At 48.5% G+C, this 21,739-nt stretch overlaps 1 protein-coding gene across 2 annotated transcripts; it reads left to right on the top strand.

Moving 5' to 3' along the window:
• The first annotated feature begins 699 nt into the window (after positions 1–699).
• On the top strand, positions 700–21,527 carry LOC139792008 (cryptochrome DASH-like). Of its 2 annotated transcripts, none has more exons than XM_071734629.1 (14): positions 700–837; positions 968–1,140; positions 2,767–2,860; positions 4,031–4,161; positions 5,498–5,646; positions 5,999–6,087; positions 7,811–7,884; positions 9,552–9,641; positions 11,413–11,492; positions 12,444–12,503; positions 13,880–14,037; positions 17,964–18,083; positions 19,028–19,204; positions 20,839–21,527. In XM_071734629.1, the coding sequence occupies exons 1-14, from the start codon at positions 787–789 to the stop codon at positions 20,944–20,946; spliced, it is 1,554 nt and encodes a 517-aa protein (XP_071590730.1). In that variant the 5' UTR covers positions 700–786; the 3' UTR covers positions 20,947–21,527. The 2 variants fall into 2 exon arrangements, with proteins under 2 accessions (XP_071590730.1, XP_071590731.1); XM_071734630.1 differs by having other exon boundaries at positions 20,842–21,007.
• The last annotated feature ends 212 nt before the right edge of the window (positions 21,528–21,739 follow it).

The following is a 21,739-nucleotide window of genomic DNA, read 5'->3' on the forward strand; positions in this document are numbered from 1 at the left end:
CGCGCTTCTGTGTGTGAGGCGGCTCCCAGCTGCTGGTGTGTGGAAAGTGAGGTTATGGAGGTGAAAAAACAAATAAATTCAGTAATAAGTGCGAGCGGCCTTGGCAGGGCTCTGGTGAGAGGGAAAAGGTGCGGGGATGAAGGGAAACAGGAGACCTGTTCCACCGCCTGCTCTGCGCACGCACAGCCCCGACCGGCACCCCTGGGGGTTCGGCCCGACCCTTCTCGGAACTTTGGACGGAACAGATCCCTCCCCCGAGCCCGCAGCGGGGCGGTGAGAGCGGCCGCAGGGAGCCGGAGGCGGGACGGCTCCTCCCTGGCGGGGCGGGATAAGGGGGAGCGGGGCCGGCGGGCGGGAAATGGCGGAGGGGGCAGGGCCGGGCTGAGGGAGGAATGGGCCGGGCTGGGCTGAGGGAACCGGGCTGAGACAGGACAGAACCGGGCCGGGCTAAGACAGGACAGAACCGGACCGGGCTGAGAAAGGACAGAGCCGGGCCGCGCTGGGCTGGGCTGAGGGGACCGGGCTGAGCGGTTCGGGCTGAGTAAAATTAGAGCCGGGTCGGGCTGAGGTAAAGCAGAACCCGGACCGGGCTGAGGGGACCGGGCTGAGGGGACCGGGCTGAGGCAAAGCACAGCCGGGTCGGTTTGAGGGGACCGCACTGAGCAGTTCGGGCTGAGGCAAATCAGAGCCGGGTCGGGCTGAGGCAAAGCAGAACCCGGACCAGGCTGAGGGAAATCAGAGCCGGGCCTGGGTGAGGGAAATCAGAACCGGGCCGGGTGAGGCAGGATGACGGCCATCTGCCTGCTGCGCTGTGACCTGCGTGCCCACGATAACCAGGTAGGGCCCGGCCGGTTCCCCTTCCGCGGATGTTTCTTTAGCAACAAACCCGCGGCTTTTGGGCAGGCTGTGGAGGGATGTGTGCTGCGTGCTGCCCCCGGAGCTGCCATGGCCCTCTTTGTGTTTCCAGGTGCTCCACTGGGCTCAGAGCAACGCGGATTTTGTGGTTCCCCTCTACTGCTTCGACCCGCGGCACTACCTGGGCACCCACTGCTACGGCTTCCCCAAAACAGGGCCCCATCGACTCAGGTTTTTGCTGGAAAGTGTGAAGGATCTGAGGGAAACGCTCAAGAGGAAAGGAAGGTGGTTGTCTTTCCCTTTTTCTGTACATGGTTGTGCTGTGAGCCGTGTCAGATTCTCTGGGCTCTGAAGGTGGCTGATTTCACAGCCCCTTCTGTTGGATACAAGGTCCCATCCATAGCCCCTCTTTGGATGACCCCAAGGGAGCAAAAAGCCCCACAGTCTGTGTGATATCCAGGGTTTTGCTTTTTTGGACTCAGATACCACTGATGGGCATCAGCCTTGAGGTCTTTGCCCAGAATCCTGACAGCTGGAGACATGAGCAGCAGTCTTCCAAGATGACACTAACCCTGTGGCATGTGTCCTTCCTTGTCCCTAGCAAGTTTTTCGTAGGAGTTGGCTTGAAAGAGACCAACATGGATCCTGGGTTGTGGGACTGGAGAGTAAAATTTGCTCATGCTGTCCTGCTACACCCAATCTCTTTGGTAGGCTAAACTGTGGAAAGAGGACCTTCAGGGATTCCTCCTTTATTATGTCTTTAGAAACCATAACTGGAGTAGACCAGGGCCTGCAGGTCTATATGCTGGAGAATCCCATTACCAGGGAACACCTGACTTTGCTTAGCAGGAGATGTGTCAGCCAGCCTGTCTTCTCCCAGAGCAGTTTAACAGTGGTAGTAGATGCAAGAGGAATGGCTTTGGGTTTGCTGTGGGCTCTGCAGAGGGGTGAATGTTATAGGAGACTGAAAGAAGGGATCAGTGGGTATCTCTGCACCCACACCCTGCATTGACCAGATTCAGAGCTGCTTGGATGCTGCTGTGCTCTTCCCAGTGGCTGGTAAGAGATTGGTTGTCAGAAGTGAGAGATGTGTGGTTGTGAAGAGCCATGCAAAGACCTAAGCTCCGTTTCCACAGCCACGAAGTACCCTCTTAATGTAATGGTAGATACAGATCTCCACACCCAGTCTGTGGTATTCCCTATGGGCAGCTTGGTCTCTGCTTTTCTGTGGGGTGTAAGGGGAACAGTTCTTTCAGCAGCACCCCTTGCTCTTGCCTTCTTCAGGCCCAGACCCCATCTTTGGAGAAAGTTTTCAGTTATGCTTTAAATTATTCTTGCAAAAACACTGCATTGCCCCTTCAAAAAATTCTTCTTCAGTACAAGAGATCTCTGCACTCACTTCTGACCAACTTCCTCACCACAGCTTCTCTTTTGGTCTGGTGTCCTGGGTACACAGCTGGGAAGTGAGGTGAGGTTGCAAGGTGGGAGGGAAGTTTTGTGCACTCATGAACACAGAGCATTCAGAGGAAAATATTCCTCTGACCGTTCCCACATGAAAGTGGAAAGGGGTCTGAAAGAGGAATCAGTTTTTGACTCTCAGACTCCATGTGTGAGGGGGAACAGATCTGACAGATTTACTTTTAGGTAACAGCCTGGCTTTCTGCCCAGTCATATTTTCTAAAGCTTCTGGGGTGGTAGGAATGTGTTTGACACAAGCTCAGCCCCAGAGGCTTACAGGCTCTGTTCAGTGGGTCCTAAAAAATGTAAGCTAGTCAAATCCTGTCTGTCTGCCTCTACTTGCTGTCTGTGCTCAGTAAAAAACTACTATAGGGGTGCCTAAGCCAGGACTTTTTGTACACATAAATAACAATAATACCAAACCTAATTCAGACCATTCTTTTGTGTTTGCAGTACCTTGGTTGTGAGGAAGGGGAAACCAGAAGATGTGGTCCATGATCTGATTACTCAGTTGGGCTCTGTCAGTGCAGTGGCTTTCCATGAAGAGGTAAGGGAAATATTTGAGTGATGTTGTTCAAAGATTAAATTAGTTTGTGGAGGTTTCTTCTACAGCAGTATGGTGATGCAGATCCTGTGTGTTCAGAGCCTTTCTTGTCTGTGGTATTGTTAATCTTGGGGAAACTGGCTGGCTCCTGGGATGGTGTAGGTTTCAGTGGGGGAGTCCTTGCTGCATGACAGCAGCTATGGGTGGCTGATCACTTCAAGACCTGTGGTGTCTTGAGGAATTTCCAATAACTGGCATTTTAGGCCAGCTGAGTCCATTTCTCCTTCCTTCTGCATCAAGCTGCTTTGTCCTGGTGCTTTCTTTGCACTGGCAGCCAGCTGCCAAGGGACATATTGTCTCTGGTGTCAAGAAAGGCCCAGGGTGGGTTGACAGCACCTGTGTTCAGGCAGTTGCCCATCAGTGTGTTGGAGAACAGGAGATGAATCCAGCTCAGAGTGCCAACAGGGCTGGCATGGGCCTGACCCTGTTTTCACTGAGCTGACTGAGTGGTTTCATCCAGAGCCTGCTGAATTCACACACACACAGACACCACCCTGCCCCCCAACACTGTCTAATAATGCACAAATAACTCCAGGTATTCCTTTTCTCAGGCCTAAGAATTTTGTAATTTGACAGCCTACACATCCCATAGCACTTTGTTCCATGCAGCACTACAGACAACCACAGAGGATCAGCCAAAAGGCCTCATCTAGGCCTTTTTCCAGACAGTGACCAGTAACAGATGCCCAGAGAAGACCACAGGAGCAGGACAGTTCTGTAAAGATGTTTTTCCCTTGAATACTTTCCCAGCCTCCATGAGTCTGTGGCTCAAGGACTTTTTGAAACAGGAATGCTCTCCTGATACTCAGTAACACTCAATGGATATTTCTTTTACATACGCTTGTCTGGTCACCTTTCCAGTCCATTCAGACTTAAAAGATCAGGAATATCCTGCATCAAGGAGTTCCTTATTGTGGCATTGGCACTGCTGATGGAGAGTGAAAACACTTGTTAGGTTTGGCAGAGGGAAGCACTCAGAGACTATCTGTGTGCCTCTCTTTGAAGGGTTGAAGCCAGATGTGGAGATGAGGGGGAAGGGCAAGCCCAGGGTCTGTGTGCCTGCTGTGGCTGAGGCCATGCAGCCAGGGTCTCACTGCCTTTTGTCCTCCCTAGGCCACGCAGGAGGAGCTGGATGTGGAGAAGGGAGTGTCCCAGGTGTGCAAGCAGCACGGGGTGAAGACTCAGACATTCTGGGCAGCCACCCTTTATCATCGGGATGACCTTCCCTTCAGGCCTATTGTCAGGTGGGCTGCTCTGTGGTGTCCCTCATCCACTGTCTCATTTCTTTCTTACACCAGGAGGAGTCTTACTCATCTGGTCCCATAGGGAAGGGACTTATAAATCCATCTGCATTTATGGAACATCTCTGTTATGCTCATACACATCATAGGAAGGGGCACATTTGTACCAGTGGGTTTTATGCACTGATATCATAGAATCATAGAATTGGCTGGGTTGGAAGGGACCTCAGAGATCATCAAGTCCAACCCTTGATCCACTCCCACTGCAGTTCCCAGCCCATGGCACTGAGTGCCACATCCAGGCTCTTTTTAAATATCTCCAGGGATGGAGAATCCACCACTTCCCTGGGCAGCCCATTCCAATGCTTGATCACCCTCTCAGTAAAGAAATTCTTTCTAATGTCCAACCTAACCCTCCCCTGGCACAACTTGAGACCTCTTGTGCCCTCTTGTCTTGCTGAGAGTTGCCTGGGAAAAGAGCCCAACCCCCCCCTGGCTCCAACCTCCTTTCAGGGAGTTGGAGAGAGTGATGAGGTCTCCCCTGAGCCTCCTCTTCTCCAGGCTGAACACCCCCAGCTCCCTCAGCCTCTCCTCATAGGATCTGTGCTTGAGTCCCTTCACCAGCCCAGTTGCCTCCTTTGGACCTGCTCCAGGACCTCAATCTCCTTCCTAAACTGAGGGGCCCAGAACTGGACACAGGACTCGAGGTGTGGCCTCACCAGCGCTGAGTACAGGGGCAAATGCATGGGTTTGTTGGACCATTTATTGAGGAACTGATTTCTTTTTGCCTGTTTACTCAGTCTGCAGTGCTGTGTCCTTGTTGGACTGGGGTGCTCCATTACTCCATCTGGATAAATGCAGCTGCTTGTGAACTCTTCCTGGCTCCCTCTATAGGCACTTGAGGAGCAGTTGATGGAGCTGAGTGATCGATAGACTCCCATACAAGATGTATCAAATAGAGCAGAAGAGTCAGGCCATAAAAATGCCTGAAAAAGGCAGCAGGAGGTTGCAGATTTTTACACTGAGTCAGAAGCTGGGTGAGGTGAATCTGACCGTAGATTACCCCCCATCAAGACACACTTTAAATTGAAAAGGCACCATTTGCATCAGAAGCAGAAAGAAATTGGGTGAAGGAAGGAACTTGTGATTGCTTCTAGCCCCAGGGCCACCTCCCTTTGTTGTGCCAGGCAATGTACAAACATGCATCACTAATGTGTGCTTTGCCCTCAGGAGGGAGCAGCTGGGAAAGCTCATCCTCCATCTTTGGGAAGAATTTGGTCAGTGTGGAAGGGACAGGGCAGCAAACTCTGGAGCTCTGACTGTCCTGTCATCCCTGCAGGTTGCCAGATGTCTACACCCAGTTCAGAAAAGTGGTGGAATCTCAGGTGAAGGTCCGGCCAACCCTGGAGATGGCAGATCAGCTGAAGCCTCTGCCTCCAGGGCTGGAAGAAGGGTGTATCCCTACAATGGAGGATTTGGGGCAGAAGGGTAAGAAGACCTAATTTAGCCATAAAATCCCATTTAGAGACATCTCTTACTGAGAATCTTACATGGAGGCCCTTCAAACTGTGACTAAGCCTGTGTTCCCTCATACAGCAAGTAAAAGTGAAATCCCTGTGTGGAGCTGGGTAGAAAACATCCCCTTAACCATCAGTTTTTAATATGTCTGCTGTGGCCCATGTTTCAAAGGCAGAAAGTCTTTTATTTGCCCAAAGCAGACATCCCTCCTGCTAAACATCTCTAGGTTTTAAGCTCCCTGCCTTTGAGATGCTTTCCAAAGGTAATGGTGTTTAAAAGTTTGTAAGGTTGTAAAACAAGGTGATGGTGTTTTATATGGCAGATCCTGTGACTGATCCACGAACAGCCTTCCCCTGCAGTGGAGGAGAGACCCAGGCTTTAATGAGGCTGCAGTATTATTTTTGGGACACGGTAACTCTTACATTTCCTTGTCTGCATCCTCCCCCTTGTACAGGGCTGGGCAAGTGGGTGAGGCTGCAACTTCACTTCCTAATAATATTTCCTTGGCTCCTGGATAGCACTTTACAAAGGAAGGACTTAGCATTATTTCGGTTTTTCAGACAGACAAAATAAATAAAAAAGAAGTCATCCAAGAACTAGGAATGCGAGCCAAATAACTTAGGAACCTTGTTTAATGGCCATCCCTCTGAAGTCTTTTTTTTTCCATAAACTTTTGGGACCTGGAACAATTTTTGGCTCCTTTACCTTGGTTTGCCCTTTCTACCATCCTGTCCCACATCATTAGCAATGTAGTTTCTCCATTTTGGAGGAGTGAGAAGTGGCCTGAAGGGCTGCAAGTGGAACTGGGATGAGGAGCAACTGACTAAAGCTGCTGCCCACAGTTAAAAATAGTAGAAGGTTCCTAGTAGTCTGGTTTAAGAACTTGCAGTCAATAATTACAGTTACTTCTTGCTCCCTAGCTTTGGTGGAGTGAAGCTGCTGCTGTCTGCATTTTGCCTTTTCAGCCTGACCATTTTTGAACCTTTTTCTGGTTTCATTTGCAAGCCTGTTTGAATTTAGACAAACACTTGCTGATTTCCAGCAGCATTTCATCCCACACAGCTTTTTTGGATAAAGGGAGTAGCAGCATCTCCCCATCTGAGATGGGTTAAGAAGTCTGCTGTGCCCAGGGCTCTTACTGGGACAGCCCCCAGGGAATTATTTCCCAGTGCTACAGAAGTTCCTGCATTCTCTTGCTCTTCCTCTTGCTTCCTCCAGCTTTATCTTGCTGAGCTTGATGTCACAGGGTATGGAATATCCCTGTGGTCAGTCAGGGTCATCTGTCCCAGCTGTGTTCCCTCCCAGCTTCTTGAGCACCTTCACCCTGCTCACTGGTGGGGTGAGGAGCAGAAAAGTCCTTGAGGCTGTGTGAGCACTGCTCAGCAGTTACAAAAACATCCCTCTGATTTCAGCCCAAATCCAAAACCACAGCCCCATGCAAGCTACAAATTAACTCTATCTCAACCCAAACTGGTACAAGCTTGCAAAGCTTCTGTTCTTGTTGGGCAGTAGAACCATCACTGCTGGAAAACCTGTTCCTTGGTTTTTGTTGTGCAAATGTCAACCCCAGGTGAGCTAGAACAGCCCTTGAGCAGTTGTAACCTGGCTGTGAAGGGAATCAGAGGGTGATGGGGCTTCCTTACATCCTCTGCCTTGTCAGAGGAGTGCTCAGAAAATGGGAAGTCTGCACCCTGCTGGAAATGTGGGCAGCCCAGAAAGAACTGTGAGCAGGATTCCTGCATCTGAGTGCTCAGGGCTGTCAGATCCTGTGGTTCTGTGCAGCCACGTGGGTGAGGGAACCAGAACCAGTCCTGGTGCTTCTAAGGGGGGTATTGACCCAGAGTCAGGTGGGCAGCAGCATGGCCAGGGTCACAGTCCTTGTAGGAAGAAATGTGCTGCAGGCTGTAACAGGGAGCATGAGCTGTGACACACATCCCAGAGCTATCATGAAAACTGCTGGCTTGATTAATTTCTGTGCACTGGAGGCAGTAATTAGGCAGCTCTGTAATCCTTGCAGGCAGCCATGAGGGGGAGCCTAGCCCTGCCAGGTTGTCCTGGCTCCAGTAGGAAATAAAACATACTTAGCAGGCTGCAAGTGAAGTATTGAAACCCTTTTTTCCTCTTGCTTTCACAGAACCTGGTTGCATCTTACAAGGAGACTCGGAATGGGCTGGTGGGAATGGATTACTCAACCAAATTTGCACCATGGTAAAGATTTCTCTTGTGAGGCTGGAAGCTCCATCTCTGCCCCCATCCCAAACTGATCCTCCCTGTCTTCTGAGTGCTCACTGGGTTTGGGTAGGGTATAGGTGTGATTCCTTTTGCCTTTTTTGTTGGGGCACAGCAGCCTCAGAGCTGCTGTTTATTGCACTTCCAGACAGCAGTTCCCTGGGAACATTCATTCCTGCACTTGGGAATTGTTGAAGTGTAGCAGGACTGTGCCACCAGCCCGGTGTGCTGGGAGCAGCAGTGTGGGCAGAGCACAGGGGCCACACACCACTTGTCTTCAGCTTGGTGCTGTTCTGTGTGTCAGAGGTGGTTGAGAACAGCCAGGGGAGAAGCCAATTGCTTGGGCTGCAGCAGAACTGGATCCAGTCCTGGTTTCCTGAGCACTGTGAGGCAAATCACCTCACTTCACTGCCTGTCAGTTTGTCTGTGGGGTGAAGAGACACTTCTGATAATTCCTGTTCCAAAAGCATCTTGTTTGGGTAAACATGATGGCTTCTAATTCAGATCTAATTAGTCTCCAGTGCTGGAAGGGGCAGAGTTAATACTGAAACTGCAGCAGCAAAACCCAGTTCAGCCTAATGCTGAGAGCATCTGGAGTGTTTTCCCGACAGAATTAACAATGTGAAACGATTTTTTGAGGCTATTACAGGTCAGGGTTTCTCTTCAACTGGCTTTGTGCTTTACTGGTTGCAGTGCATGGCTCCACCTGGTGGCACTTTGGGATCCCAAAACGAGTGGTGCTGCAGAAGCTGCTGCTGCCTCCACTCGTTTTTCCAAGCTGACCATTTGCCCAGACCAGACAGCTCTGATCTGCTTCCCTTTAAGTGTTCCTCGGTCAGATAATCAAAATCAGACTGGTTCAGATTGCAGCCAGTCAGTCACATCTCATACTGGGCATATCTAAGTGTTGAAGCTGTTCACAATTAAGGAAAAAAAAAAAATCTTCAGGCCCTTTCTTCCTGTTTTCCAAAATTCATCAGAACATCATTTCCAGGAGCCCTAGTGGGAAATTGCAGTAAAATACATTTCTAGGAAAATCAAGGTAGAAGTTGTTCCTTATCACCCTTTGCCACGGGGCTGGAGTCTGCAGGCTCTTTCCTGTCTTGCACAGTGCTGATTTGGAACAAATGGAAGGAGGCCAGTGGGTTAAAAAGCCAGAGCTGGGTTTGAGTCCCTGATTTTCCTACCCAGCAAGTCACTTACCCCCTGAGATGCCAGGGTACTGCAGGAAAAGGAGCCCATGGCATATGATAAATAGGTTTGTAGTGACAAGGGGGCTGTTGAACAGCTGGGACAGCTGGTGTAGAGGTTGACATCTGAGATCCATTTCTGGATTTGTCAGTGGTGTGCTAAGTCACCAGCTGATTATTGAGGCAAAATTTGTCACACTTGTGCAAAGTGATTTATCTCAGCAGCTTGAAAACTCCTGTAGCAGTCAGATGTTGGGAGGGGGAGAATTTTAATTCTCAGATTGCAGAGTTGCAAAAAATTCATCCAACTTGACTAAAGCTGTTTGGCAAGCCAGTGGCATAACTGCAAACCAGAAGTTTTTCAGACAGCAACTCTAAACAGAAAACTGCCCCTCCACACAGACATCAAGCTGCCAGTCCAGCAGCACACTCAGGACCTCATTCTTTTGCTTTCAGGCTGGCACTGGGCTGCATTTCACCTCGATACATCTATGAGCAGATCCAGAAATATGAAAAAGAGAGAACAGCAAATGAGAGCACATACTGGTATGACCTTGCACTATCAGCATGGATTGTTTTCTCTGAAAAGGAAACTGGTATCTCACGCACAGGAGAGAGTTATTTGTTAGCTTTCTTAATGAATGTGGGGTTTTTTTCCTGCCCTTTGGTTCCTCTGGGCTGCAGTGCAGTTCAGTCTGGGTTTATTAGTCTGCCTTTGACATCCAGAGGCTTGAGGCACTTTGTAAGTAAAGATTATTAATACCAGCTGGAATTATTACTGATGGGAAATAGAGGCACCTGATTTTTAAAACTGATTTCTGTAAATCACCATCATACCTCTCTGTACTGCTATTATGGGCTAGATGAGAAGGAAGAATGAAATCCAAGGGATTTCTCATGCCAAGGATCTGAACAGGGTTTGTGACACGTGGTGTCAGAAGTCCAGCAAATGGCCCTGTGATTGCCCAGTGCCCTGGCCATGACCATCCCAGCAAAGGGGAGCAGGGGACTGGGAAATAATGCATCCTGCCTGGTCACCTCTTCCTCACCTGCCTGCAGGCTGTCCTGAAGGTATCTGGGGGACAGCTGAGGTCACTGAGTTTATCCCTGGGCTGATCTTGGCCTTGCTCATGCAGTCTGATCTGCCCAGATCTGTGAACTGGAGCCTGGTAGAGGCTCTGATGCAGGCTCATGGTAGAGCCTGGCCTAACACTGGACCAGGATGGGAAAAAACCCAAACCACAAAGTTGGGGAAAATTCTAGGACTTTGGGTTTTATTGGTTTGTTACATTTGCAGCATGTCAATCAGTGCAGTGGTTCTGGCTGTGAAGAACAGCCAGAACATTGCCAACAAATCTGGCCCAAATACTCCATTTCATTAAAATTTAAATGTCAGATAAAATGCTGACCTTTTGCTAGTTCAAGTGTATGCTTTTTTCTTTCTTCAAAGACAATTAAGAGAGGAAAGATTCCAAGAAATGAACATACTCATGTGTTTCTGTCTAACAGTCAGCTAGCCTGCCTGCAGCTGGAGAGCCATGAGGATAAGAGCATTTTAAAGTGACAAATAATTATAAACAAGAAGATGTTGAGCTCCCAGTCCACTGTACAGTGAAGTCCAGTTTGTGATGGCTGCACATGAGGGACTGACTGAGCCTCAGCACCATGACATTAGTTCTTAGCATTTGGACAGTGGCCTGGTTTGTGTAATCAGATTTTCCAGAAAGATCTTGTAAGCCCAAACATCAGCTGAGCAAAATCTTTCCAATAGGCCAGAGATCTGAAGCAGGTCTCAGAGGCTGAGGTACCATCTTTTTATAAGATGTGCTTTTTATAGAAGAGTTTTTATAAAAAAATATCTATTTTCAGCAGGCTGAGCACCTGATCTCATGAGCTGGACCACTGCAAACTCAGTTTTGAAAGGTGCTTTTAAGCTCCTTAAAAAGGTTATTGCTTCAATTGATGCAGAGCTCTTAGGAATGTGCTGACATGCTTGCTCACATGGGAGTGTGAAGCTGAATCAGGTCCTCACCCTGCTCTTTGGAGGATTAGATCCCAGCAGGGACAGCTGAGGAACAGGTTTCCTGAAATTCTGGAGTTAGGGAAAGCTTCCCAAGTGATTCATACAAAGTTTCCTTTCACTGTAAGCAAAGTGCAGGTGGATAAGTAGACTTGGGGCAAGAAGTGGTGTGATGGGAAGGTACATGGGATTGCTCCTTGTGAATAAACCTCATGGTGTTAATGGTGGGTGCTAGGGAAGCAACTGAGTGCTTTTATCTGACCCACAGTGCAATACAGAGCTGGCTTTGTGTTTTAGGGTCCTGTTTGAACTGCTGTGGAGGGATTACTTCCGATTTGTGGCCCTGAAGTATGGCAATAGGATTTTCTCATTAAGAGGTGTGTATGGATCCCTGTATTTGGAGAGGAAAAGGAGAATATTACACCAGGGAAAGCCAGAGAAGAGGCTGTTGGCATTATGTAGCACAAATGTTCTTCTCATAGCACTTGTGTCAGCACCCAGGGGTGTTGCTGGGGACTGAATGTCAGCACAGAAGTGCCTCAGCCCCACAGTGCTGGACACTGTGAGACTTTTGTCCCACATCTGATTAGACAGAGGAAGTGTCATTAACACGTGTCAGTGGGAAGCAGCAGCACAATAAGAGTTAAGATGCTGTTTCCTGAGACACTCCACCTTTGGAGAGAATCCAGGCTTTTCAGGCTTGCCCCAGTTCACCAGGGAATCTGGGACAGAGCAGGCACCAGCCTAGCAGTTGGAATCTGAAGAAGCCACATGGGCCTCAACTTAGAAATCTGGAGACAGAGCTGAGTTATCCCTGCTGTCTCCATTCCACTGTCACAGACCCTTGCAAAGTCACCCCACTCATCTGTTCCTGCCCTACTGGGGCTTCTGCCAGGTAATTCTCAGTTTAATATCTGCTACAGAAATAGATTTGAGATAAACATTGTCCTGGAGTAAAAGTGATAGGTTTTTTAAGAAAACAGTGTCTTTGACCAGAGCACATCTCCTGACACTTGTGAGGTCTGAGTACTTTTTAATTAAAAAAGAGCAAACACCAATAAAACAAATAATCAAAATCCACTGGGGCTTGAGCATCCTCCCTATGCACAAGATACCCCTTTTGCAACACCTGGATTTGGAGGAAGGAATGGATAATTTCCAAACCTTTGCAGAAGATTTACCAACATGGCTTGTTTGGAATACCCCTGAGATGTAGCTTCCTCCTAACCTCTGGTGTCAACCAATGTGCCTCGGGCTGTTATTATTTCATTAATAACTGCCTTCCCAGCATTTGTCTTCATTAGTAATTAATTTTTTTTCCTCAATAGGGCTTCAAAATAAAGACATTCCCTGGAAGAAGGACCTTCAGCTCTTTGACTGTTGGAAAGGTCAGTAAAACCATAGGTTTGGCTAAGTGTGCTTTTGGTTTCCATGTGTCTGCCTGCTAATGTGTGCCCTGACAGTCACTCGGGTTTAGGTAGGGGCCCTGACATTTAGACTGCTGCCCCCAAACAAGAATCCAGTCCCTGGGTTCAGTGTGAGTGGGGGATACTTGGCTGGAAGGAGCTGGGGCTGTTCAGCCTGGAGAAGAGGAGGTTGAGGGGAGACCTTACTGCCCTCTACAACTCCCTGAAAGGAGGCTGTAGTGGTGTGGGTGTTGGCCTCTTCTCCTCAGTGACAAGTGATAGGACAAGAGGTGATGGGTTCAAGTTGCACCAGGGGAGGGTATTAGGAAAAAATTCATCACTGAAAGAGTGGTGAAGCATTGGAAGAGGTTACCCAGGGAGCTGCCATTGCTGGAGGCAAAAAAGGACTCAAAAAACCCTTGTGGTGCTTTGGGAGATGATTTAGTGGTTAAGGTAATGTAGGACTGATAGTTGGAGTGATGATCTTGAAGGTCCTTTCCAACCATGATGATTCTGTGGTTCCCTCCCAAGAGCACCACACAGGAGCAGGCCCAAGGAGTATCATGGATGTCCAGACTCTGAGTGATAGATGCTTTGTGAGATGCACTGCAGTTAGATTTCCCTGTCCTGGTGGAAGTACTTACAACCTGGTGGTCCCTTCTGTGTAGTGCCACACAGGCTGACCAGCCCTTCTTACCAAGTCTAAATTGTTCTTCCAGCTGGTTTTGGTTAGAAAGTTAAAACAGACTTAAAATATTGATCACATGTTCCATTATGCCCCAGCCTTTTAATACCTTTGCTTTTCTTTAGATTTTATAACTTTGTTGTGACATCAGTAGCAAGCAGATCTCAAATTCAGACTTGGAGGGACTAACAGATTCAAGTAGCAGAATTGATGAAACACTCACCTCTGCCTTTCTTCACATTAACACCACCTGTGTCCATTTTCACACAAGTAGAAAACATCTTTTCCTTAACAATAGACAAGGCTCTTTACTTTTCAGGTGCTGACCTTTGGGGTCTTGCCCAATGCATCCCTCTCTGCTATTAATCACCTCTCAAGAATTTTTCTGTTCTTGGCCCATTAGTATATGTCTGTTTCCCTGCAATCCATCTGATCAGTTGTTGAGATTTTTTTCTGTGTTTTTTATTGTCCCCAAGTCTCTTCATGTTAATTCCCAGTATAATTTCCCATTTAATTCCCAGTGGATCTCTGTAGCTTCACACCTCACTGAAACCTCTCCCTGCCACTCTGCACTGCTTTCCTTGCTTGGATGGCTCTGACTGCAGCACCACAGGTTGCTTTATCAGTCTCCAAAAATATCACCACATCCCAACTCTGGCTTTTGTCTTTGCAGAGGGGAACACGGGGGTTCCTTTTGTTGATGCCAACATGAGAGAGCTCTCTGCGAGTGGCTTCATGTCCAACAGAGGGCGGCAGAATGTTGCCAGCTTCCTGACCAAGGATCTGGGTCTGGACTGGAGGATGGGGGCAGAATGGTTCGAGTACCTGCTGGTGAGACTGAACCCTTTGTGTGTCTTTTTTGTGCTCCCTGTCTGGAGTGACAGAGAGGGGGAAAGGTACAGAAGATGATCAGTAATTTTCAGGCTGAACTAAGTGCATGTCTGTGCTGCTTGCATGGTGTGTACTTCCCAAAGCTCAGGTATGAAAATGGGAATTATGCCACAGTGAAGCTGCCATCAATCACAGAATCATAGAATTGGCTGGGTTGGAAGGGACCTCAGAGATCATCAAGTCCAACCCTTGATCCACTCCCACTGCAGTTCCCAGCCCATGGCACTGAGTGCCACATCCAGGCTCTTTTGAAATATCTCCAGGGATGGAGAATCCACCCCTTCCCTGGGCAGCCCATTCCAATGTCTGATCACCCTCTCAGTAAAGAAATTCTTTCTAATATCCAACCTAAACCTCCCCTGGCACAACTTGAGACCTCTTGTGCCCTCTTGTCTTGCTGAGAGTTGCCTGGGAAAAGAGCCCAACCCCCCCTGGCTCCAACCTCCTTTCAGGGAGTTGTAGAGAGTGATGAGGTCTCCCCTGAGCCTCCTTTTCTCCAGGCTGAACACCCCCAGCTCCCTCAGCCTCTCCTCATAGGATCTGTGCTTGAGTCCCTTCACCAGCCCAGTTGCCCTAGAGATACAGCTAGGGAGTTTGCAATGGTTTTGATCCAGTGTGTAGGGTTTTATCCAGATTTGTCACACTTGAGAAAACTTTCAAGAATAAATTAACTTTCAAGAATAAATTAATCAGGTGAGCTCTGATTTGCTCACCTCAAAGGCTGGGGAGGAGCAGAGCCCAGAAACAGAACATTAAAAAAAAAAATACATTCTGATTACTGAAGCTGTTGTTGGCACAGAATCTTTGCACTGGTGGCTGTGGACAGGGAACTCATCTCTGAGCAGCTTTGCTTGGTTGTCATTATCTCTGGTGATGCTGATGGAGAGATCGTTGGTAGCACCATGCTGAGCAATGAAAACTGAGGCTGAGGAGGTGAACTGGCATTTGTTCTTACCCAGACTGAGTGGTGCAGGATGAAAAAAAACAAATATTAGTATCAGCCTCACAGTAAACATCTTTTCCACTGGTAACCAGGAAACTTTCTACTCACTAGGACGGCTAGGGGTACAGAAAAGCCCAGTCTTTTCACTATGAAATACAATTAAAGGGGAGGTTTTTTTATCAATGTAATTTTTTTTATCCTCCTTGGAGTTGGGCTCTGACATGGCTTTGGCTGTAGAGATCTTCAGAAGATCTGAATGCTCTTCCCTTTGCCTCACACCACTGCTTTGAGCAGTGATGGCTCACACAGTAACACCATGCAGCATTTCTGCAGGATCTTTCAGCAAAGTGGTGTTGGTAGCTCCATGCTAGGAGTGATGCTTGTCCAGATAAGAGCAAGAGCCACAGGCACCCAGCACCAGAAAACTAGTTCTGGAAAAGTGGTGGCCTTATCCTTTATACCCTGGGTGGGATATGGGATGAAAAATCTTACCTTGGGTTCATTCCCTTTGCTGTTTCAGTGGGTAGAACAAGGTAGCTGATACCCTGTGTGCCCTAAGCTTTGTAGCTGTGAATTTCCAAGCAGGGGCTGCATTTCAGTGGAGCCTGAATGCTTTGTGTGTGGCACACAGGGGCCCTCCAGCAGAACTGTACAGCACACACAGCTGCACAGGGATATCTGCATGTTCCTGCCTTGCAGAGAGTGAGCCACTAGGACTCTTTTGGATGTGTTGTAGCAGCTGGGTTTTGATGGCATCTGTCATGGCTTTCAGAGCAGTTACAAAGGTGACTTAATTACACAGAGAGTGCAGCTTGCTTCATGCATGGGCAAGCCTTGTACTCAGGGTCACAATCTGATGGAAGCTTTGGAAGATCTTCCTCAGACAGGACCTGGATTCACTTTGCAGTCAGACTCAGAGGACCATGGGACATTCCAGGTCCTGTTCCCCAAGAAGAGCTGGAAGGTCTCACACTGGAAAGACACTCCCTGGGTTGCTTCCCTTGATTCACATGGTTGTTGCCAGCCTTGCTGGAAGCAGGATTGAGCACTCTGCACTAACCCTTTCATCTCAGCCCCAGATGCTGAGCACCACTCGTAGGCTGTGATGGCACAGGCTGCCCCTTCTGCTCTTCTGTCCCTTCCTTTCAGCTTGTGTCACACAGAGCTCAACAGCTCTGGTTCTTTAACTGGGTGGCATCCCCAGAGTAACATTCTAAAGACATCAGTTTGATGGGGGAGAGGTGTCTATAGGATAGCAGGGCTATCCCTTGCCTCCAAAAAGTGAAAGTGATGGATTTTCCACCTCTGAAAATTCCATCAAAGCCCTACAGAGTGGTTGTGTGTGCACCAGATGGTTGAGGAGGCTTCAGGCAAGCTCTCTGCAACTCTCAGAAGCCAAGGGAAAGGCCAGAGACCTCTGGTGTCCTGAACTGAGAATATCTCAGCTATGATTTCATTCGCCAGGGTCAGGCCCCAAGGAAAAGGGAGAAACAAAAAGAAGAGAATGCCAGGAAGGGGCAAGGCTGGGGGGGAAATGAGCTTGCCTCCTCCAGGCCCCCTTGGATTTGCCCTCACCTCCCACACATGCTTTCCTGCACATTACTAGCACAATCAGGCCTCAGATGGCATCTTTCTTCCCCTCCTTATCTCACCCTCTGGAGGAAATGCTGCTGGGAAGGGAAAGCTGGTGCCCAGGGAGCATAGCTGTCTGTCTGTCTGTCTGTCACCTTGACCCCAGCTCTCCCAGGCTTTGCAGAGAAAGAGGAAAGGGTCTTGTAGAGCCCCTTCCTCTCTGCCTTCTGCACTGGGGCACGTTGAGCTCCCCACTTGGAGGGGCTGAGATTTGGGGAACAGCACAGTGGTTGCTGCAGCTGCAGTGAAGGGAGAGCAGCACTGAACCTGCTCAAGGAGGTGTTTTTGCAAAGTCTGCTGCAGCTGCCAGTGCTGTGGTTTTGCAATCCAAGCACTGCTAAGGACACCCAGAGATCCCACACCCTATTTGCTCTCACTGCCACACCCCTCCTGGACTAGGTTTGGGTTGTCCTACAGCTGGAAAGCTCCTGAGACTTGATTTAACCCACCCTGCCCAGCTGAAGAGCACTCTGAACCATGCTCTGCTCTTATTTGTGCCTGTTTCAGGAGACATTTTTCATAAACATCCTTGAGAGTGTTTTATTTGTTTAGATGTGGAGCAACTGGATGGTGTGGAGCCCACTGAGTAGATCACAAGAGCTCTCGTGTTTCCTGTAGTAAAGCAACTCCTGCCAAGTCCCTGTGAGTTGAGGCTTCTTGCCTGATGAAAGTTAAGTCTAGCAGGGAAACAACTGCAGTGTTTGCACCCATTTCATATTTGGGTGCTCTTTGTGGTCACTCCATACAGCCTGAGTTGGGCTTTTCTCCCATCTGCCCAACAGGATCTCCAGAGATAAGGTTGTTGGTCTGTGGTTTCTGAGTCACAGGTCAGGAAAAATGTCACTCTCAGAATTGAAGTGTAGTGGATGACTGTTGGGTGGAATATAAACACTCAAAAGCTTGGGTTGGTTGTCATGAAGTCAGCCAGATGATGGCAGAAAGAAAAAGATTTCTTTTTTTTTTAAAAAAAAAAAAAAAAAAAAAAAAAAAAAAAAAAGAGGAATTTGAAAAAAAGGGATACTTTGGTTGGTCTTTACCTGCCTCCCTGACCTGAGGATTATGAAGTAGCCTGGGAAGCTGATCCCAGCTGTAGAATATCACCATGCAGCAGGGTCCTCTTCTGAGCCAGCTGGCTGTACCTACATGGCAGACCTCTGACTATCCCAGTGTGTCCAGAGGGATTCCCATGCAGGGAATTTTCCCCTCGAGGTAAGAAGTGGATGGGGAGAAGATTCAACAAGGGGCAGCACACCTCTTCTCACTCTCTGTTTTCTCCCTCTCTGTTCCCAAGGTGGATTATGATGTTTGCAGCAATTATGGGAACTGGCTGTACAGTGCTGGTGTTGGCAACGACCCACGGGAGCACAGGAAGTTTAACATGGTTAAACAGGGCCTGGATTATGATGGCAAAGTAAGTCTGGTTTGGCTGTCTAACAATGAATGGTGCAGCAAAGCACAGGTGATAGTTTCAGGGCACAGAGGAGATGAATCTGCTGTGTGGACACTGCTGCAAAAGCAGTTCTGTGCTCTCCAGGCTAAAAATCAAGCAGGTTCCTCATTGCTGTACAGGAAGCCCTGATGTTTACAGGCTGCTGGTGCCCTGTGTGCCCTCCCTGCCCTGCTCCTTGGTCTGTGTGGTCAGTGTTTCATCACCATTTCTTCAGGGTCACAACCACACCCCAGCAATATCTCCCACAGCCTTTTCCTTGAGCACAGAGCAGCTTCCTGGGGAGCTCAGAAGTGGCAAGAGGGCCTTGAGCTCCTCACGTGGCACCTTGGGAGTTAAATTGCCCTTTCCAGCTGATTAGTCAGTGTTCACATACCAGATTACCTCTTCACACCCTGTTCTTAGCTCTGTGGCAAGCTGGAGGTGTTGCCTTTCAGCACTGTAGCTGGCAAAGCTCTGCAAGGAGTTAAAAACCAGTCCTAGGAGGAGAGACAGCAGTGGAGTTAATGGGAGATTCAAGGGCAGGGGGGTTCATCTTGTCAAACACAGAGGTGGGTGTGCAGCTGAGACAGTCACTCTAGTTTCCTACACAGTCACTGGGAAGAGAAAAAGGTCTTCTTGGGAGTGACTCCATCTTCTGATGTCCCAAACAGGAGAGGTGAACTGCACCAAAGGAAACTCCCTCTGTCTCCACCCCACTGCCTGCAGAGTGAGCCTAGGAGGGCAGCTCCAGTATCCATGTCTCTGCTTAGGCACTGATTCTCAGCAGAGGGTTTAACAAGAGGGGCTGAGGCCTTTTCTTCACCTGGAAATCAGGCTTCTTTCTTTCATGTGAAGAAAGACCCTTTCTGAGAAGCACTTGGTGGTTGTTCCTGAACAGATCCCTTTCCTGTTGGTTCTCTTTGCAGGGGGATTACGTGAGGCTGTGGGTCCCAGAACTACAGAGCATAAAGGGAGCAGATATCCACACCCCTTGGGCACTGAACACTGCTGCTCTCTCCCAGGCAGGAGTAACTCTGGGTGAGACCTACCCACAGCCTGTTGTGACAGCTCCAGAGTGGAGCAGACACATCAACCAGAAGCCTGTGAGTAACTGGCAAGGTTCAGATGGGGTGGGAGGGCTCTGGGTATTTCCTTTGCACTCTAGAGTGGCTCTGAGTTCTGATCTTTCTCTGGGATAAGGGGAAAAAATGCTTTAATGCAAAGTCATGTTACCTGACAGCAGAGAGTGATCCAGCTTTACACAGGGACTGTGCAGCCTGGGTTATTTAATCATAGAATTTTCAGGGTTGGAAGGGACCTTAAAGCTCATCCAGTTCCAACCCCCCTGCCATGGGCAGGGACACCTCCCACCAGCTCAGGTTGCTCAGAGCCCCATCCAGCCTGGCCTTAAAAACTTTCAGGGATGGATGGGGCTTCCATCACCTCTCTGTGCAACCTGTGCCAGTGTCTCACCACCCTCATGGTGAACAATTTCTTCCTAACATCCAATCTAAATCTCCCCTCCTCTAGTTTGAATCCATTTGGCTGTGCCTGTCCTAAGCTTGTTCTGAGGCACAAGCCCAGGTCTTGATCTCCTGGCATCCAGACTGCTACATTGTTAGTGCAATTCCCAGTGATATTTTTGCCAGGACCAAAAAGCACCTTCCAGAACCTTGCCCAAGCACCATTTGGGAGTACACTGTCACAAAATACAGTCTTGACAAAGCCAGTCTACACATGCAGACATAAACTGTGCCAGGCCAGTTGGCTTTAGGGCTGAAGAATGAACCCATGGATGTTTTGTTTACTATTTTATAGGTACCTCTTCTTACTGAGGTTTTCTCCTTCTGGTCAGACATGAGTGGAGGGATGGGGTGGCTCTGAGAGACTCCACTGGCCTCATCCTCACACAATGCAGACAGACAGAAGGGAGCCAAAGTTGATGTTCCATTTCCACACTCTTGATGAGATGGAACTCCTACCACACTTGATGAGTGCATCCAAACTGGAGCCAGCAAGACCAGTAAATAAATACAGGGACTGGCCCTTGCACTTGGCTTTTTGGGTGCACCTGCCTTTTAGAATGGGGACAGATTGAGATGTGGATCTTGTCAAGACTTGTATCCACTGATAAAGAATGAAGCTTCTCTGCATTTTGGGTCTCAATCCCAAGGTGCAGAATCACATTTCTCAGAACAGATTCCTCTGCCATGAGTGGGAAGTTTTGTAGAAGCAAAGTCTTCTGGTTCCAGCCATGCTGTTGAAGGGCCTTGATTATTACCCCTCTGTTTAAGAGTGCATCTGAGATCAGAGGGATGAGTCTCTGAAAGGTTTGAGCCAGTGATGAAACTTGAACCCAAAAAGCTCCTCTGTCAGGCAGGAGTTGCTTTTTTGATCAACTTTCCAGCTTACCTGAGGCTCTGTAGCCTTGACTTGCATTGTGTTTGTGAGAGATTGTTGGCCCAGTGTTATTGAGGCCTGGAGAAGAACTTCTCCCCTCAGCCCCCCAGACTGAGTATCAAAATATCTTTGAAAATACAGTCCCACATCTTACTGGAAATCCTGGTTTCCCAAGTCCAAGCCTAACCCTAGGCTCCCCATCCTTCTGCAGAATTGGGGGCACAGGTGCCACATGCACATTTTTCTGATTAATAATGCTGCATGTCAAGGCTGCTTTGTCAGCAGATTTTTTTTTCAGCACAGGTAAATATCTCACTGTTCTTTTTTTCCTTTGCAGCAGGGCAGAAGTCCCCATCCCAGGGGCAAGAGGGGACCTGCACACACACCAAGGCAGCACAGGGACAGAGGGATAGATTTTTACTTCTCTCACAAGAAGGATCTGTGATGGAGGCTGTGGGGTGCAGGCTGGAGAAGCTGAAGATGCCAGGAGAGTTGTTGAATGAAGCCAACAATAGAAGTCTGGGCACAGCAAAGTTAATTAGGGCCCTGCCTTGTCAGTGTTCCCAGGATGAGGAGCTGGATGTGGATATCTGGAGGCTTTGTCTTAGCATGGATTGTGGTGATTGCATCCTTTGGTTTTACTTTGGTGCTTAGGGCTGGTGCTGTGAGCAGTTTGCTTTTTGCTGCCTTCCAGTGCTGAGGGGCTGGCTCCCATGGACAGTTTTATCACTCTCAACTCTGGAAAGTCCTTTGGCTGAAAGGGGATGTCTAATTCATATTAATTAACCAAAATGCCATGGCCTTTCTGTTAGGAGGGGGTGTGGCTGATTTTCCAGTGCCTCTTGCTTTCCACTGGTGCCTACAGCTGTCACAGCTTCATTTCTACCTCTTCACAAGCCAGAGCAGATGGTTTATGTGGCAAGTGTGCAGTCAGAACTCTCTAGTGAACTTCCTCATGCTAATTTTTCATGTTTTAAAGCATTAAAACTACCAATCATTGTGTAATTAAAAGTTTTGCTACTGAAATATTTTCTCCTCATTTCCACAGAGATTCACAGATTGAGGCTTCAGAGGACATTCTTTTACTGTGTCTTCTTCAGTACTTTGGAAAAACAGCAAATTCCTCTAGAAAATGGCCCTGGAGACCTTGCAGCTCCCAGGTTATTTTTGGTACCAGCCTCAAAGCTGGAAACTGTTCAGTTTTCAGAGCTGAGAACTGTGAGAACTCGGCACCAAAC

This window comes from Heliangelus exortis, chromosome 2 (genome assembly GCF_036169615.1).
Source record: "Heliangelus exortis chromosome 2, bHelExo1.hap1, whole genome shotgun sequence".
Taxonomy (NCBI): Eukaryota; Metazoa; Chordata; class Aves; order Apodiformes; family Trochilidae; genus Heliangelus; species Heliangelus exortis.

What these genes read in the sequence shown, in the direction of transcription:
- LOC139792008 (XM_071734629.1), top strand. Translation starts at nt 787, where the DNA reads ATGACGGCCATCTGCCTGCTGCGCTGTGACCTGCGTGCCCACGATAAC. An exon ending in TCAACCAAATTTGCACCATG is followed by an intron (nt 7,885 to 9,551) that starts GTAAAGATTTCT and finishes TTTTGCTTTCAG; the next exon opens with GCTGGCACTGGGCTGCATTT. An exon ending in GCTCTTTGACTGTTGGAAAG is followed by an intron (nt 12,504 to 13,879) that starts GTCAGTAAAACC and finishes TTGTCTTTGCAG; the next exon opens with AGGGGAACACGGGGGTTCCT.